This window comes from Nylanderia fulva, unplaced genomic scaffold (assembly GCF_048542155.1).
Source record: "Nylanderia fulva isolate GAGA-0341 unplaced genomic scaffold, ASM4854215v1 Scaffold20, whole genome shotgun sequence".
NCBI lineage: Eukaryota > Metazoa > Arthropoda > Insecta > Hymenoptera > Formicidae > Nylanderia > Nylanderia fulva.
The window spans coordinates 3,839,221-3,857,965 of record NW_028190264.1 but is presented as its reverse complement, the minus strand read 5'-3'; the positions used below and the strand labels follow the sequence as shown (position 1 = coordinate 3,857,965).

The window sequence follows — 18,745 nt, the reverse complement described above, 5'->3', positions numbered from 1 at the left end:
CGCGTTTATTACCCAAGAGTAGGGGAGACACGGCGCAAATTTTCCATTCTTAAATTAGGTCGCGCATTCTGTGACTAACGCACAGCCGACGACGTTTCTCATGAATTGCAAATTCCTGTGTTGTTTTTCTCATTTTTATGGCTTCACCATCCCATCCCCTTCTGCCATCCCTTCGCCGAGTCAGTTTGCGTTGCATCTTGTTTTGTTAAGAAATAAAACATACGTGTCTACTGATAATCTTCAGTAATTTCGCAATATAATCAAATCATTTGTATATCATTGTGTATGCAAAAAAATTGTTTTTTTTTTTTACTAATCTTTATATTAATTCTTTATAATTTCAAATAATGATTGATCGAAATTCTTGACATATATATTACAAACTTTTGTATGCGATAAAAATATACTATATTTGAACGTAATGTTTATATTAATAATATATTAATTTAACATTAATAAATGTATTAAATGAATTAATATTATTATATTTTTATTTTATAGAAAAATATTTCTCACTATATTACTATTTTTTTTTTTAACATCGTGTCATATTTAAATACATATATAGAGATATATAAAAAATATATAGCTTTAATTAATTAATATTTGTGTTGGATCCTATCGTCAATCTTAAATATCGTTAGTTTCTTTCCCCGATATCTATCTCTTTCTATTTCGCTCTTTACGATCTCTCTCTAAATAAATTATATCTATTTATCTCTCAGGGCGTCCTTAGGGAATCTATAGCGAGAGAGAATTCATCCATCCATTTGCGGCGTCTATCCATCTATCTACCAATTTATCAACCTGCCGCTTTTTGCAGCAGCCGTTAATTTAAGTCGCGAGATCGAACGGCAAATCTAACGGCCCTTGATTTACGGGAGCAGAGCATGTTTTTTTGGTGCGGTAATGGATCCGACCGAAATTCGATGCGACGCGCACACGGATTTAATCAAACAGGCTTCTTAGAAAATCTTGAAAGCACGATATTCACTAGTAAAAGGAGTGGCAATTTCGCGCAGAGATCCTGACGGGATTCGCTCTCTCTCTCTCTCTCTCTTTCTTTCTCCTTATACTTGACGTTTCCTAATGTTCGCGAGAAGAGAACTCGGTTTAAATTGACCCGCCTCGGAATTAATCCCTATCGCATTCTTCTCTATTGTAATAAAATTAAAGGAGATCGACCAGTATCGACTTATCAAGAGATCAAGCTCAGCTTCAACTTAAAAATATATTTTTTTTTTTTTTTGAAAAAATAGAATAGGGTAGCATAAATACAAAGAGTCTTTTCAATTGTCAAAATTCATAACTAATGATCAATATCCCTCTTCTATTTATCTATATTTTATATACAGTTAAAGTATCAAGATAAATGTGTGTGAAAAAAGTGCAGCTAAAAAATTTGCTCGCATATATTTCTAGCACAGCCATCTATAATCCTGTCTGTTTCTTTTTTCAGAGTGATTGTCGCCCGAGAAAAGCACAGGGAATCGTTGCCAAATTCGTCACCCACCAGCATCACTTCGCGGAATCGTCTCTCTTGTAAACGCTCTCTTGAAACATGCGTTAAGGAAACTTGAGGACACTCTCGCCGGCGAGAAACTATTCGAATTTTTGACGGGGATCTCGCGAGTTTAGAGAAACGAAGTTGGCGACAGGGAGGAGACGTCATGAAGAGACTCGCCTTCGTTCGCGGCAGGAAGTGATCTTCGGAGAAAACGAGGAAGCGAAGGGATATTCTCGGCGCGTTGGGCCAGACGAGTCGGGCCGGCGACGGGCCCGATCGGTGTGATGGTCTCAGGGTGGTGCCCTTGCGTGCCACTAGGGCGTCGGCAATCGTCGGCCCAGCAACAACAGCAGCAGCAGCAGCAGCCGCCGTCGTCGTCATCCAGGACGCCGTTCACCGTCAGCGGCGCGACCGATCGCGCGGACATGGTGCAGATGTTCTACTACGAGAACCGCGGCAAGTGTTGCAAGAAACTGCTGAGATACAACGGATACCCGAATAAGGTCAGACAACTTGCCATCGCAACCCCATTTCGCGATATGCTTATAGTTTACCTACCATCTATCTTTCTTTAGAAGAGATCTTTACTTGCAATTGAATCTTATTTTTTATAAGATATTGTGGAAAACAAATAATTATTTGGAAACTTCTTCTTCAATTATTTTAATTTTTTTGTCTAAAAAAAAATTTATTTTAAAACCTTAAATATTTTTTTAATGATATCTAATCTCATTTCGCGATATGCTTAGTTTACCTACCATCTTTCTTCAGAAGAGATCTTCCGAAGGTGGAATTTACTTGCAATTGAATCTTATCTTTTATAAGATATTGTTGAAAACATATTATTTGGAAACTTCTTCTTCAATTATTTTTATTTTTTTATTTGTCTAAAAAAATTCATTTTAAAACCTTAAATATTTTTTTGATGATATTTAACCTCATTTCGCGATATGCTTAGTTTATCTATACCATCTTTTTTCAGAAGAGATCTTCTGAAGATGCTGGAATTTATTTGCAATTGAATCTTATCTTTCACCAACTTTTTATAAGATACTGTTGAAAATATATAATTATTGGGAAACTTGTTTAATTATTTTAATTTTTTTGTTTCAAAAATTAATTTTAAAATCTTAAATATTTTTTAATGATATTTAATATGAGCGTTAAGATTCGATAACTTTTATCGACGAAATTCTTTTGAAAATATTGACGTCACGGGGAAGATTTATTTCTCGCAGGAAGGAGTATAAGTCAAAGTATAAATCATGAAGTGTACTCTTTTCGGCAGGAGTATTAATTATTTGATGAGTGCCGCTTCTTGACGAACTTCATCTAGAAAGACCGTTAAACTATTCTCTCGAGTAAGTTCCTCGCGAAGACTTAATGTGCGCGTTTTAGTATCGCTCATGTTGCCGTGTGTATATACGTGAGTTTAGATAAGTACGGTTATCAAGTTTCGCCTCTCTCTCGATCGAACTTTAGCCATGTTTCGAAAGGATGCAACTGATGCACAAGAAACCAAACAAACACGTTCGTCAGGTTCAACTAAAATATTACATTTCAAACATGCTAATTATGTTTTAAGTTGTGTCATTCTAGTAATTTAATAGTTTAAATAACATTAAAATTATAATATTTACAAATTATCGACGCGGTAGGATCTTCGATTCGACTCTTGCGATTGTGTATCATTAAAAAAATAATTCAGCTATGGAGATGCACTCATGAAAATGTGATATCTTCCACTGAACCGCTTGGTTCTTTCCATTAACAGTTATCGATTTTCCCGTCCGCCTTTCTTAATTGAATGTGATTTTAATCACATTTGTAGAGAAGCAATCGTCCTCATCGTATTATACTGAAATCTTCCCGATAATGGACCTAACTAGATATAAATCTATCCACATATCTATTTATCTATCTAATGAAACTCTCCATCCATCCATCCATTTATCCGTGTAATTAAATCGACTATCCACAGTATCCATCGTTCGATTACATTGAATTTTCCGACTGAAAAATGCCTCTTAAACGTCTGATAGCTCTGTTCGAACTGACTTTTCCGATGGCTTGACGTAATATTAATCATGAACAATACCTTATATCTTGTATCATTGAAAATAAACGACATTAACATAATTATCTATAAGATACATTAACAGGGTGTCCAGCAGATTAAATGAAAAAAATTTCCTGACTTTTTCAGATTTTCCAAGACCAGAAATTCATTTTTTTCCTGACTTTTTAATATAATTTTTTTTCAAATATATCATTTGCATATATCTATATTATAAATCAATTAAATATTAAATCATGAAATTCTCGAGATATTTTTGTCAACAATGAAAAAGTTCGGAAGTTAAAGAAACAAAAATTTAAATCAATTATACAATTTGCATTATGTACGATAATTGAAACAAACATGTCACTATAAACTATTTAAATAATCACCTTTCTTATTTATATTATATCAAATTTTTTAGTTTTATTTCTATTAAACACATTGGAATAAAATAACACGACGGTGAAAATATAAACTAACTAACACGCTGTAGATGAATCGATTTTTAACAACACAGAAAATCAGCGTGCTGGGAGTCAAGGAAAAGTTTATATTTATTTAATAAACAATTTTACATTATTGAGACAAATGTGGAATAATGTAAAAAAATCCAGATAAATAGTCAAAATTCCTGACTTTTCTCTGAAACAATTCCAGATTTATAAAATCCCCTGACAATGACCGGTTTTCCAATTTTCCTGACCGCTAGACACCCTGATCAATCTAGAGTTCACGTAACCAAGAGAAAGTAATTTACAAAGAACAAAAGTCAACGTTTTTTCACGAAAAGAAATACGTGTAATCGTATAAATAAATTGAATTCGCAGAACTGTAGGCGTATAAATTGCAACTTATCTCGTTTTCGTTACACTCGATTTAGAAGCGCGCGACAAAACGCGGCGCGGCGATAAAAGTTTCGCGAAACGAATGTGACCCAATGAACATTTCACGCTCCACGGTAAGTCCGGGTGGTCTCGGTCATTCGAAATGCACCGCGAGAAAAGCGAGACAGGTAGAAGAAAGAGAGAGAGAGAGAGAGAGAGGGAAGATAACCATTCCAAGTTCACCGCGAGAGGATGGGCAAAGTTTTCGAAAGCCCCTCGGGAAATAAATCGATTCGATATCTGAATAGCCATTATGCGGACGTGGCTTCGCGGAATAAAGAGAGCATAGCGAATCGCGAAAGGAAGAAGAGAGGTTGAGAGGAAAGAAGACGGCGAGCCTCGAAAGAGAGGGTCGAAGGAGCGAGCCTTATCCGAGAACTAGGCTAATGCTCCGGAGTTGGAAAACTCTCTGGCCCCGGTATCGGCCAGAATTTTCTTTCAATAACCGAGTTATTATTCATCGCGGTCATTTATTACTCCGAGTCGTTTCGCTCGTGTCATCTTTCCGCTTCCGTCCGTATCTCGATGTCATTTCTCCGTGAACTCCTCTCTTTGTATAAAGTACAGCGTAGATCAATCTCTCTCGCGAGAGTCTCTTTCTCTCTTCCTGTCTCGGAGAGGGAAAAATGGCAGGCGATTTAAAGGGAATTTTAATGTATGCGACTTTGTCGATTGCGATCTGATCGATTACGGAAAGCAGGTCGCGCGCTTATCTCTTCCGCGGAATTTTCAATTGTCTGATAGCGGTGCCCCAGCATCTTCTGCCCTCGGACAGATTTCCTATTTTCCCGCTCGCTCGCTCGCTCGCTCCTTGCGAAATATGTTTCCGCCTCCGGTATATCTTGCGCATCAATCTTAGACATTACGCGGATGCTCGAATCCGGAGAATCTATGAGTTATCCCGGAGTAGAAATATGAGCGCGGTAAGTTCCCATTTCGCGAAGATATTCTTCCCAAATTCCGAATGCCATGTTTGAAAAGACGAAGCGTAAAAATGAATTCTCTGAGATATCATTCGGCGCTTTATTACGTTGTACGCGCGATCATTTTCATCGAACGACATGATGATTTACACACAGAAAAAACAGTATCCTTAAGAGAATGCAAATATGCCTTGATTCAAGTATATTTTATCCTTATAATAGCACCAAATATAAATAATTTTGGATAAAGGATAATTTATCCTTAAAACAAAGTGCAAAATATTCTTGGTTGAAGCTGAAATTTACTTATAAATATTGCAAGGACAAGTGACAAGTGTGCATCGGATATAAGCGGTACTTTCAAATAAATATAATAATTCCTAGTTCAAATGTGACTAAGTTTGTTTTTACCATATACGATTTTTAAAACAAGAATATATCTTAAGGATAAAATATACTTTACACAAACTTATTTATTATTAAGGCAAATGAAAATTTGTGATTACAAAGAGCATTCTATGCTTAAATCAATCAAATAGCGTTCAAGAATAAAAATATACTTGAATCAAGGATTCCTTTTTTTCTGTGCAGTATTGTGTTAAAAGCTGTGGACAACGTGTATGATTTATATCGTCTATGAAGTATCTGATTAAATAATTAACCATCTCTCGTGCATAAGAATAACAGACTAAACGTTATATATATATATATATATATATATATACTTTTTGACTCACGCAAATATTATTTTATATCTCGACAATTGATTCGATAACTTTCACGTCGCTATTCTCGGTCGTCACGCTATCATAACGTAAAAGCAATGTAATTCTAACAATAGTCGTTGGAGCTAATAATAATTCCAGACTAGATAGATACTCATGACCGACATCGTGTACTTTTCTTCGTTAATATGTCAATGCCGATAATGCCGTGGTTATTTTTACACGCCCTTCGAAACTTTAATACGAGCTAAACGCTAGACATGAGACTTTATAATCAACGACAAGAAAAATGTGTTAGAGTCGTTTAAGAATGAAAAAAAAATAATAATTTTAAAAGTTTAGAAAATTCCTAAAAGTATCCTTCTTTTCTAAAGTAGTAACAAAGATAAAAAAAGATTATATATTCATAATATACATTTAAAACATATTATTATAATTGGAAATTTTAGTCTTACTAAATTTTGTATAAAACTTTCAACATTATTTCCGAAATTTGACATCACCAATTTTTTTGCTTTGGGCAGCAAGATATCTACATTATTTAAGAAAATCTTTGGAAATACTATCTCTTTATTAATCCCTTTTTTATTAATCAATAATAAATAAATAAATTCGACGATAAATAATTGTTTTATGAAAAGTGTAAAAACATATAAAAGAAATGGATAATATTGAAAGACAGCTTCGTTCTTTCCAATTTGCCGAAACTTTACAATAATTAAAATCCAGATCCCTGGGTTTTAATCGGGGATGCGAAAACTTTTTTCCTTGAAAATGATAATTTTAATTTACAGATCGGTGTCTTACTCACAAAAATATAATACATATTAATGCTGTTGAAATTTCAAGAAAATTGGAGAGGACGGTGAGCTCTCCTTCGGTATCATTAAATCTTTGTAATATCTTAAATCTTGTATATATCCACAGAAAAAAAGGAATCCTTGATTCAAGTATATTTTTATTCTTGATTGATTTAAGCATAGAATGCTCTTTGTAATTACAAATTTTCATTTGCCTTAATAATAAATAAGTTTGTGTAAAGTACATTTTATCCTTAAGATATATTCTTGTTTTAAAAATCGCATATGGTAAAAACAAACTTAGTCACATTTGAACTATGAATTATTATATATATTTGAAAGTACCGCTTATATCCGATGCACACTTGTCACTTGTCCTCGCAATATTTATAAGTAAATTTCAGCTTCAACCAAGAATATTTTGCACTTTGTTTTAAGGATAAATTATCCTTTATCCAAAATTATTTATATTTGGCGCTATTATAAGGATCAAATATACTTGAATCAAGGCATATTTGCATTCTCTCAATACTGTTTTTTCTGTGTCAAGAAAAGAAAGGTCTCTCTCGGGACCTAACCGGCTCTAATGACTTTCATACAACTTGTCGGTGCAAAAACTTGAAGTTTGGGAAAAAGATACGCGCGAAGAAGGAAACGATTCGCGAAGGAGGAAAGAAAGTGGCGTGCGAGAAAGATGCGCCCGGTCGTTGATTTTAATCCATCACGCTCACGATCTGCCGGTGATTAACGGGATCTACGAGTTAACGTGCGCGCTGACACGTGTTTCGTTAACGGCAATGGCCAGCGCGGCATCGACTTGGCCGAGAAGGTTCGCCTCGCGACGTCTATCGCACGTTGATTAATCGCCTTTCCGTTTCGCGAATGATCAATGTACATTTCACCGCCAATGGGACGAAAGTCAAAACCTTTTCCTTCGCATTGTCCAAGATTCGAAAAACGGTAATTAACGACCCTTTGCGGCTGTCACTCTCGTCCTTTCGGCCGGGAAAGGGTTGAACTTGGAATATGTCTCTTTTGTGTATATTCGAGGGGAAAAAAACGAGAAGAAATATTTGCAAAATAGTTGGAACAAGCATCAAAAATGCGACTCTTTTATAAAATATATTTTTGTATTCCTCGTATGATTTTTCTAGAAATAGAAAAATAATATGCGCGATTTCCAGGGTGGGTGGGAGAAGATGCAAGAAACAAGTTCGTTTAGTTTATAACTCGACTGCGTCATCTATTTGTTCCCGTTAAAAGTTAATTAGCAAGACCGGGGAAACTGCCCCGGGGGATCCAGCGAGAAAAACAGCGGGGGATCCGGGAACATACATCTTTCCGCGAGAAATCTCCACGAAATTGAATGCAACGCTATTAAAAGCGCGCTCGCACTTATAAAATTATTTGAAAATCCCGAGGAGAAAAAAATATTTACATGATTAAGCTAGGTTTTTTTCCGACCCAGCATAATCATGATTGCATGATACTTACATGGAAGATTACAGATTATATGTAATTTCATACGAAATATATTCTTAAATATTTTCAAGATTAAAAATATTTCACTGAACATGTAATTACACATAGGAAATGTTAGGAATAGTATAAAATAGTGTTATAAATAAAATAGATAAATACTTATAAAATAAAATTCTAATAAAGCGAAAATAGTAAATTTAAAATTACATATAATTTTTGCATAAAAATAATAATTTTACCTATATTTTACATGTATTTTCACTTTAAAACAAATGGAAAAAAAATTACAGTGATAAGCAAGTAACTTTTCCAGACCTAGTAATTTCTATGTAAAAGTACATGGTTTTTTTTTCAGTGAAGGACTCGACTTTATACACGCGGTTGATATTTAAAGAATCCAAAATAGTCTCGTTTCTTCGCATGCGCGTGTATACGCACGGAAAGAGGAAGGACCGGAAGATGCACTTTGTCACATTTGCAGTTGTAATCATGCACTCGAAAAGAAATGGCGCGGTCACAATTTACTCTCGCGGTCGTCGTCGTATATCTTACCGCAGAGTCGTTTTCTCTTTCTTCTTCGTTTCCCTCTTTCTCTCATATCCGGAAAATTCCCGCGTGGCGGGAATAAACGCGAATCGCGCGCGACAAACGAGTTTCCCGCAGTCTTTGAGAGTCGGTCGAGCGGCAACGAGTAATTCAAATTAGCGAGAGCACAAAACCGGCGATTTTCAAGCAAAGTAGTCTCCTCGCGAGCGGCTTTTCGCACGAAAGGAGTAATTGCTTTTTAACAAGCGTCCGGGATTCCGGCACGCTCATTATGATCAGTATGTCTTTTACGATTTTTTGTCTTCTTGTATGTATACCTATAACGACCTAACCGATATTTGTTGACACCGTTTATTGGTTATTGATTGAACAAAAAGGATTCTTTGACCGCGATAAAAAAAAGAAAGGTTTTTAGATTCTAAACATACGACGTCGGGAAATATAAATTGAAAATTGCAGCTTTATACAGAAAAATATTACTCTAGGTACATTTTTTATTTATTTTTGCACGATGAATTATTTTTCTTTCGGTTATATTACGTTTTTCCAATCTATCTTGTATTTGTAATTTATTAAATAAACTTTTTTTTAATTATATAAATATATATATATATATAATTTATTTTATTAAATACATATATATATATATATATACATATTTAATATTAATAATATAATTAATAAAGTTAATAAAATAAATTATATATATATATATATATATTTATTTATATAATTAAAAAAATTAATTATATATAAATATATATATATATATATATAATTTATTTTATTAAATACATATGTATATATGTTAATATTAAATAACCTATTTCTTACATACATCTCTTAATAAGAACATACACAGAAATAAATATCGAAACTTGTTAAAAACCAATATCGACAATGAACTACAACTATCTTCGAATATCATCGAAAAAATTCTTTGGATTCCTTCCACGATTATATAATACATTCGCGGTTACATTAACGAGGCCGCTTGTTTAAACTTGTGAATCGTGCGATTAGCGCGATCCGCGATAGACACGTCGAATCTCCGCGAAATTTCGTTGGCGCGATGGTCACGTTTCCGCGGACCGTTATTACACGCTATCGATCGTTATCGCGAAACAATACCGCGAGGGAGAAGCGACGTGTACATATAACGCGCAGCAGCGGAATTAAACTCACCGTGACGAAATAAAATCGCGGGGTGGACGATGCGCGATTAGATGTCCAGAAAGAAAGGAGAAAAGAAGAGAGAGAGAGATCAGGCATAGCCACCGTTGTGTGCCTCTATTGGAGAAGTCAGCCTGGGAACAAAAGAAGCGAAAGGGCCGGCAAGGACGGAGAAAAAGGGTGAGGGCAGCCGAGTGAATACGTATGTATATACGGGGGAGAAAAACGCGAAGGGCGGCAGAGCAGCGAAAGAGGGAGAAACGTGGAGAGAGAGAGAGAGAGAGGGAAGGAAATCGCGGAAAAGAGGCAAGAGGGTGGATATTCCAGGCTGCACCCCCGTAGTAGCGGTGCCAGCTCGTATCGCCATGGCAACCGACCCTGAAACACCCTCCGGCCGTCGCGCGCTACCATCGCATATCGGAGAGAGCTTCGCTTTCCGATGGCAGTAATAATGTATCCTCGCTCTCTCGCTGTACTCGCGCCCGTTGTTGATGTAGGTCGCAAAACGCGGTACGCGGCGACTGCACGCCGCCAGATAGATGCTGCGAGAGGGAGGGAGGAAGGAGGAGGAGGAGGAGGCTTTTCGTTCTGTGTTCCTGGACCGTTCCCGATATCGCACGCGGGCCACTAGATAAAAGCGCGCGCGCGTTGTATCTTCGTATCTTTCCACGGCGAGAAATGTGTTCTCTCCGTGTAGGATGATATCTATACCGGGTATCCCGAGTTCAAACTACATTTTTCGCCTCTTCTTCGTTTTATCTATTTAAAACCAAATTAATGTAATTTTGTGAAATTCAAACCTTGTATTCTTTATCATTTTGATATCACTTTCGAAACGGCTTTAAATTCGATATGACACCCTGTGGATGTTTTTCTTCGTTGAAAGATAATTTTGTGTTACACGTGCAGGCAAAGTGGCACTTTGTGTGCGTGTTTTCTGTGCGGTGAATAAGCCGCATTCAAAGCCATTGCCTACGGCTGAGCCGCGTTTAAAGTCATTGTCCACGGTTGAAGCCGTGGGCAATACATTACCCACGGCTTTAGCCGTGGACAATGACTTTGAACGCGGCTATTCCCGCACCGTGCCGTGCGATCGGCCACCTCGCGCACAGAAAACGGGCACAAAGCCACTTTGTCTGCACTTGTAATACAAAATAGTATATGTGTATCACGTGCGAATTGACAATTGTTCACTCGTTTGATGTCAACTTTCCGCACTTGATACACAATATACTATTAATGAATGAAAATAATGAAGGCAATTCTCTTCTTTGAAGTAAATCAGCTGATTTGATAAAACTTTTGTCACTCCCTCGCGTTCCGCTCTAAGCGCGTGTAATAGACACTCGGTAATGTAACGGTTGTGTTTGCGGTATCACGCGGCCACCGGCGATCTTTTCGCGTTCCGCCATATGGAACATAGAATTCCGAAGAGGGAAGATATACGAGCGTTGCACTGCCATTAAGGTAATACGGACAAACTGTCGCGCGCGTCGTTGTAATAATAACGTAATGGCTCGTGACGATACGATCTCGTGTGAATTTACCGCGTGCTGCCTATATACCCTAAACCCCGGTAATCGTAGGATCCGCCATTGTCTTCGCGAGAGAACAACAATAAGCTTTCATGCTGATTGCTTGCGCTCCGGAACGCACGTTCTTCGTCATATCGAATTATCGAAGTTCTTCGTTTGCACCCTCTCAGCATCCCTTCTCTTATCTCTCTCTCTCTCTCTCACTTGTGGAATTCTGTATTATCTCGTATGATTATGGGAGAAGCTTCCATTATTTAATTAACAAGAGCTACACGTGTATCCCTTTTCCTTAAATAAAATTTTATAGAGTTCGATCGGTATAAGACATTTATATGTATAGTGTGTCGGTATTTTTCTTGTTAAAGAAATAGCGCACGCACTTTTTTCAACGGTAACGAAACGATCCGTCCTATAATTCTTTCGATATGCAACAATAACCTTTTATTGCGATTGCGCCATTGATCGATCCCCGGGGATGGATTTATCGCCGGTAGCTCTATAGGTCGGAATTTTTACGCCGAGTAACCGCGAATGGAGTTGCTGGTCTCGGAAGGTTGCAGCTTACTATGGTTATTATATTTCGACGAGAGAGAAATCTGAACCACAATATGATAATCATCTCGAGTAGTTGTAAGAATTATGTAGCAATTTCTTTAGAACTGTTTAATGTAATATCTCATCACTTACATCTCTCTTTGTTTAAAAATTATATAGAATATTTGTTACAATTTTATATAACTTGAAGAATTTGTGTTGTTGTAATTTTAGGAGAACATTCGCGTACTGAGAATACTTTTCAAGAAGTGCATCATGAGAAAAAAATTAGTATATTTAATAGAAGAAGGTTGATATAATTTACTGCGTGGATGTATTATTAATAAGAAAAAATAAGCCAGCTAAAAGAGCAAGGAAATTTTAGATGTCAATTAATTTTTATTTTAGTATATTATAAAATTGAAAGGTATTTTGATATTATTGTATATTAAAGAAGACTGAGTACAGTTTACCTTTCAATTATAATATACTAAAATAAAAATTGACATCTAAAATTTCCTTGCTCGTTTAGTTGGCTCATTTTTTCTTGTTAATTTTTGAATTTCCACGAGCCCTAATGATTAAATCCTTAATATTGTCGCAATCGAGAGAGGCTTGTACGAGTGCGAGGTCCATCGCACCCCGTGTCGTTTCCGAATGCGAGATGCCATGCAATTTCGCACGATATACTCGTTTTCACTTCAATATTATTACATATTACGTTATTATGTGCCGCAACTGGCGGACGTATCGTTAGCCTTAATCAGAACGCTCTATATGCCGCGACGCTTTTCTGGCACGCTGCGGATTCCATTTCTCCACTCGAATTATGCAAAACGCATCGGGGGGGAAAGTACTTCACTTCGTCGCACGCGCGAGTAACCGTGCAATATTACCAGATATTACTAGGCAACGAGGAAAACCCGCGCGAGCAATTTGGAATAAGTTGGCACGTCGTAAGACATCATCTTTATAGCTTTAGGGGTCACAAAATCAAAATTATTTGACGCGGGAGAAAGAGAATATATTCTCGGTTATGTATATATAAATTAAGTATGTACGGCAGATAGGAATAAATACGAATAAAACTTATTTCTTGTCCAGAGAGAAGGAAGAGAGAGAGAGAAAGAGAAAGAAATAATATTTCTCTTGGTATATTTTAAAATTAAATTTCAATAATAAAAATATTTTAAATTCCTTGGATTAATAGACCAAATTTCATTATCTTCTGTCATTATTTTCAGGCTTCTTTAACTACAAATTATTTCGTGAAATTTAACAAAATAACTCAAAAGAATCTCTTTTATGATATCCATAAAGTTTGAGCGTTTTGCTGTGAAAGCATCGCACAGATAAGGAAAAAGTGATAAAAAAGAATTTAAGAAACAAGGAAGAATAAAAGGGAAGAAAAAATGCAACTCGGAGAAAAGCAGCATCGCGCTTTCACCAATGTATCATAGTGAAAGTAGAGTCAGTGTTTTTAATCGGCGCCACTTGCTTCTAACGAGCCTCCCTTGCTTAAGCTTCTTAGCTGCGCTCGAATCCTTTCTTCGCGAACGCACCGTAGATTCAAATGGGCTAAGCGGATTCTTTTTAGACAACATTGTGCATAACAAATTAAAAATAATTAAAAAATAAATTATTCCCTTTAGAGAACTTTAGATTATTTATACTTAATATGTATCAATTTTTACTTTATATATATGTATATATTTTATGCATTATATTTTTTATATTCCTTTATATGACGCACTTCTACGTATATATTTATTATATTATATTTTATGCATAATAAAATATTATACTATATTAATATTATATTATATATATTTATATATTATATTATATATATTATATTATGTATATATTATACATAATATATATATATATATATATATATATATATATATCAAAAGTTAAGGCTAAATATTAATTATCTTCGTGCAGAAGCTGTTACACAAATACCGATTTATCTTCCTTTGTTTTCCGCCACCTCTCACCGGTTATCCTTTCGATCATTCTCATGTTTTATTCTCAGGTTACCAGTATGAAAAGGGGCCGCATGACATTTCTACGTCGGCCATTGTGCCCTTTAATTTACGAGGCGCCATCGAGAGTTTACCTCGTATGCAGAAACTAACACGTGAAGGCGTCGCATGACAGCCTGCGCGTGTTAGCCTGACAATTTATGTCTGTTACCTTACGAAGGCTCGTTTGAAAAGTAGGGAGCGAATCCTCCCAGAAAATCTAACCATCATGCAAACGTCGATCTTTTCACAACCGTTCCAACCAAGTCCACGATTGCGCAGAAATCAGATATTATAACGTGACTTTTTTTTTGTACAAAATCAGAGATAATAGCGAGAAATAATTTTCCCAATTTTTCTTCCCTTTTTTCGCGTACAAGGAAAGCAAGGATATTGCCGTCCGACATGGTCAATTTGGTTCGGAGACGGTAGATCCGGCAAAACTCGAGTGCTACGGTTTTAATAGGTCATTAAACTCGACCGAGCCAAAGTGCGAATTTCACGTATAATGACTGGATGTAGCACACTACGTCCAGCGCTTAATTGCTCCGCGACGTGCTTTTTCCCCGATTAACGGGCGTGCTCTGCCGTTTTCACGAAAAAAAAGTGCGTCGCGCCGACAACCGGGGGAGAAAAAAAAAATAGCCGCGAGAGCATCATTTTCGTTTTGCGAAATTTCCCCCTGATTACGCACTCCGAAATTATTCTCAGATTTAGCAGAGAGAAATAGTACATTAAATCTCATTTATAATTACACGCGCGAGAGCAACACGAACGAATATTACAAACGGTCTGATCTCTCAGAATAATAAAGGAGCCGCATTAATATCGCGGCTGTCCAATTAACGAAGATTCCTACAAAGCATTTCATTAACGGAACGCTATTGTCGATTTCATATAGCAATGCGCGTTAGCCGTATCCGTGATAAGCAACCAGCGGGAGAGTAGATTCGCTCGGTGCAGCGTCCGGGAAACGGTAATTTCTCAAGACGTAAATGAGAAACTTCTGCCAGAAGGTTGGAAAAGGAAAAGAGAGACGAGGCGGGGTGGCGACAGAGGCATTGATTGAAATCGACGCCATAGAAATCTTCGGATTTCTGTCAGGAAGCTATTCTCGATTGCGAGTGAGAGAGAGAGAGAGAATTGCTCAGCAAAGTAGCTTGCTGGGTTGTCTATAGTTCGGAAAGTGCATTAAATCGAGGAAAAGCTGATAAAGCGTATTTCGACGAAATATAAGCTGCGCGTTTTACTGTCATTCGGATGAGCTATAGTGACAAGAAGTTAATTTAAGTGTCAGCAATTTGAAAACGTGCGGGTTGAATGTTCACATTTTGCAAAATTCAAGATTTGCGGTTACACACACACCATTACGTTGTCAAAACGCAATTTGTTAACGTTACAGCTCTTCTCAATATATAATATTTCATAAAAATCGACACTTATAAATTTCCAAGACAAATTAGCGACATTTTTCTCAAGCGCTTGTACCTGTCGGGCAATCTCGCTGTATCTAATTAGACGTTCGCTAAGACGAGTGTAAGATACGAGATCGACGTAGCACGATTTCTGGGATTTCCGCGGAAAGCCGGATTTAATCTTGATATATATTTATCGGTCGGAACCGCGCTCGTCGTTCGTCCGTATACCGTGTCGTTTCGCTGACCTTTTTCCGAACCGAGGCTAACCCGGAAAATTCCCTCGGCACTTTGTCTTCGAGGCGCGAGTCACCTGCCCGTGCAAAGAACAAAACGAAGCGCGGCCGATAAAACCCGGAAAAGCGCACCGGATAACGCCGGAGCAACGTAATCCTCACTGAGACCGCCATAAGAAACACGGAAACTGTAAAAAAGTTTCCTTTTATATACGTCGATCTATTTGTCATTTTTTATTTTCAACTACTTTACATTTTGCCGATCGACTAGCCAACTCGCGACAACTTAACTTCATTTCCCGCATAATTATTAATTATTTCTATTATATTATAATATTAATATAGTTATATTAAAAATCTCTGATAAAAAGAAATAAATGTTTATCTATATAAAAAAGATATTATATTTTCTTCTCGCATATTAAAAGTTTCCTATATAAAATTTCATAATTACACTTTATATTAAGAGCAACGGTAGCAATATATTTTTTATTAACTCGCATATTTCTCGGGAATGATTTTAACGTCGCCCAACAAGTTCCTAAGATCCGTCGACAATGGATACATAAACTTGTACATAATGTACTGGAGTTTCTATTGTTGCTTCGCACTTTGGCTAATTCCTTGGCCAAACTCGAATCACAATGCCACCGAGTACGTGCAGGTTTCGAGAGGCAGCTCGATACAGGTGGTACCGAGAGCTTAGGTGGCACGGGCGTAATATCATATTCTCCTTTGTCGTGGAGAAGCGCGCATCGACGTTATTTGCATGCATTCGACGGCGCCGCTCGACCCGGCACGTCCTCGACGAAACTTGCCGGAGTCGTCGTCGCGTGATCTCGCTAAATGACGCGACGATCTTCGCATGCTGTCGCGAGACACCGGTGTAATTCGGACCGCAGACCGCGCACACACACACACACATACACACACCCGCAATACAAATTCAACTTGACATTGGTAATCATGGCGGTGTAACGTCTCTCTGTCTCGGTTATCTTGCGGATTATTCCGCTCTCTGGAGACTGTGTTCCTTCGACAAATGGAGCCCGAGTTGGTCCATTGCGCGATATCGACGTCCGCGAATGATCGAAGGAAGGATTAGAAATATGGCCCGAGAGGTTACTCTCTTCGGGATTCAAACCGATATTAGTAATATCGCGAATTATTGCATCAAGCGTTTGTGTATTACAATTCAACTGTAAGATGCAACTTCTCAAGTCGAGTTTTACACAGTTGGAAAATTTGTTTTCTTGTTCAAAATGTTCATTCATATTTAACATATTCATGTGTTAATTTAACATGTAAAAATATAATACAATGTGGATCTATTTTTAATTTTTAATTTTACACAATACATTTATTCTGTTTTATGACAAGACTTATCTGTTAAAATTTACAGGAAAAAATGTTAATTTTTTATTTTATAATATAAATAGGGATGATAAAATCTAAAATATTTTTAATTAATTTTTACATTAAAGCTATGTTAATTTTACACAAATTTGTAGTTACACAAGACAGTATTTGTATCTTCGTTTGACATATTCATATTATGTTAAATTAATACAAAAATTTCTATTAAATATCTGTTAAATTTAACTCCAATTTTTCAACTGTGTAAATATTTTAGATCTAATTTTTTATTTTCCATTTAAAAAATAAATTGATACTTATCAAGAATTTTTATATTTAAATTAATATCATCATAGAGAGAGATGACATGTCAATATCACATCTATGTATATACGTCAAATACAAATGAACTGAGATATCATTAGAGATATACCTATCAATACGTATACCATTTTACATTTTACTATAAAGACAATTCCTACTAATTCACGCATTAATGTGTGCTCCTATTCGATACGCTTCCCATTTACACACTTCGCATGCTTCATTCGATCGCGGTCGTTTGTAACGTTCAGAAGGAAACGTGCGCCTCTCGAATTGCGAAACGGGTGAATCACGGCAAGTGCGATATCGGGTGTCGTACGGATGCTTGGACATTGTACGAGCGATATATCGATGCGAGGTTTCACCGGATCCTGGCATCCACAGTCACGATTCGAGATCGTTGCATTCACGTGAAGGTTTTAGGAGCGCGCGCCAAGAGTTTCTCACGGTTCGCTTCGTCGTCGCACGATTCGTTAATCCCTTTTCTAGTTTAATCCGACTTTAAACATGTACTTTATCCTTTTAATACTATTACATAAAATTGTAACGTCACTTTCGGAAAATGTTGGATTCCTTTTAATCTCTTTTTCTGAAAACTATTCTTTGAAAGTTTGCTTAATTTTAGATTCTTAATACGAAAGTAATTTCCACTAATTTCGTTAAAATGGATTAAAGCTTATTGATTTAATTTGGCGACGGATAAAAATGTATCATTACGTAACGAGATAAATTGTGTCCCAGTCTCTCTAAATTCAATCCTTTTCAAGTTTATTTTTTACATTTATTCAATCATATTCAATTAGTATTTTTTTCCATATATTCAATTGGTAACAGATAAAAACACATCATTAAGTAACAAGATAACTTTTGTCCCAATCTCTCTAAATTCCAATCCTTTCCAATTATTTATTTTTACTTTTATTAAATTATATGCAACTAGTATTTTTTCCATTCATTCAATTAACAGCAGATTAAATATATGATTAAATAACAAGATAAATTTTGTCCCAATCTCTAAATTTAATTCTTTTCAAATTTATTTTTACTTTTATTAATAGTAATGGTTCTTTGAATATTTAACAACATGTTGCGATGTAAAAAATGCAAATTTAATAGCAAGTTCCGGTCACTCTGGGCATTGTCGAAAATGATTCTGTGAGTGCTATAATAATGGAAATGAATATATAATATAGATATACGTACGGCATACGTAATA

General features: G+C 36.2%; 1 protein-coding gene and 1 long non-coding RNA gene across 2 annotated transcripts in view; one reads left to right on the top strand and one right to left on the bottom strand.

Annotated features, from left to right (window-relative positions):
• LOC114928626 (uncharacterized) overlaps positions 1 to 18,745 on the bottom strand; it is an 83,575-nt gene that overhangs the window by 24,975 nt on the left and 39,855 nt on the right. The window lies entirely within an intron of this gene.
• The window catches only part of LOC114928624 (uncharacterized), a 41,311-nt gene that overhangs the window by 5,099 nt on the left and 17,467 nt on the right, over positions 1 to 18,745 (top strand). Inside the window, exon 2 of the mRNA XM_085482366.1 lies at positions 1,460 to 2,010. Within this exon, the coding sequence (XP_085338492.1) occupies positions 1,792 to 2,010 (219 nt within the window). The 5' untranslated portion in view covers positions 1,460 to 1,791. The remainder of the gene's footprint in view (positions 1 to 1,459; positions 2,011 to 18,745) is intronic.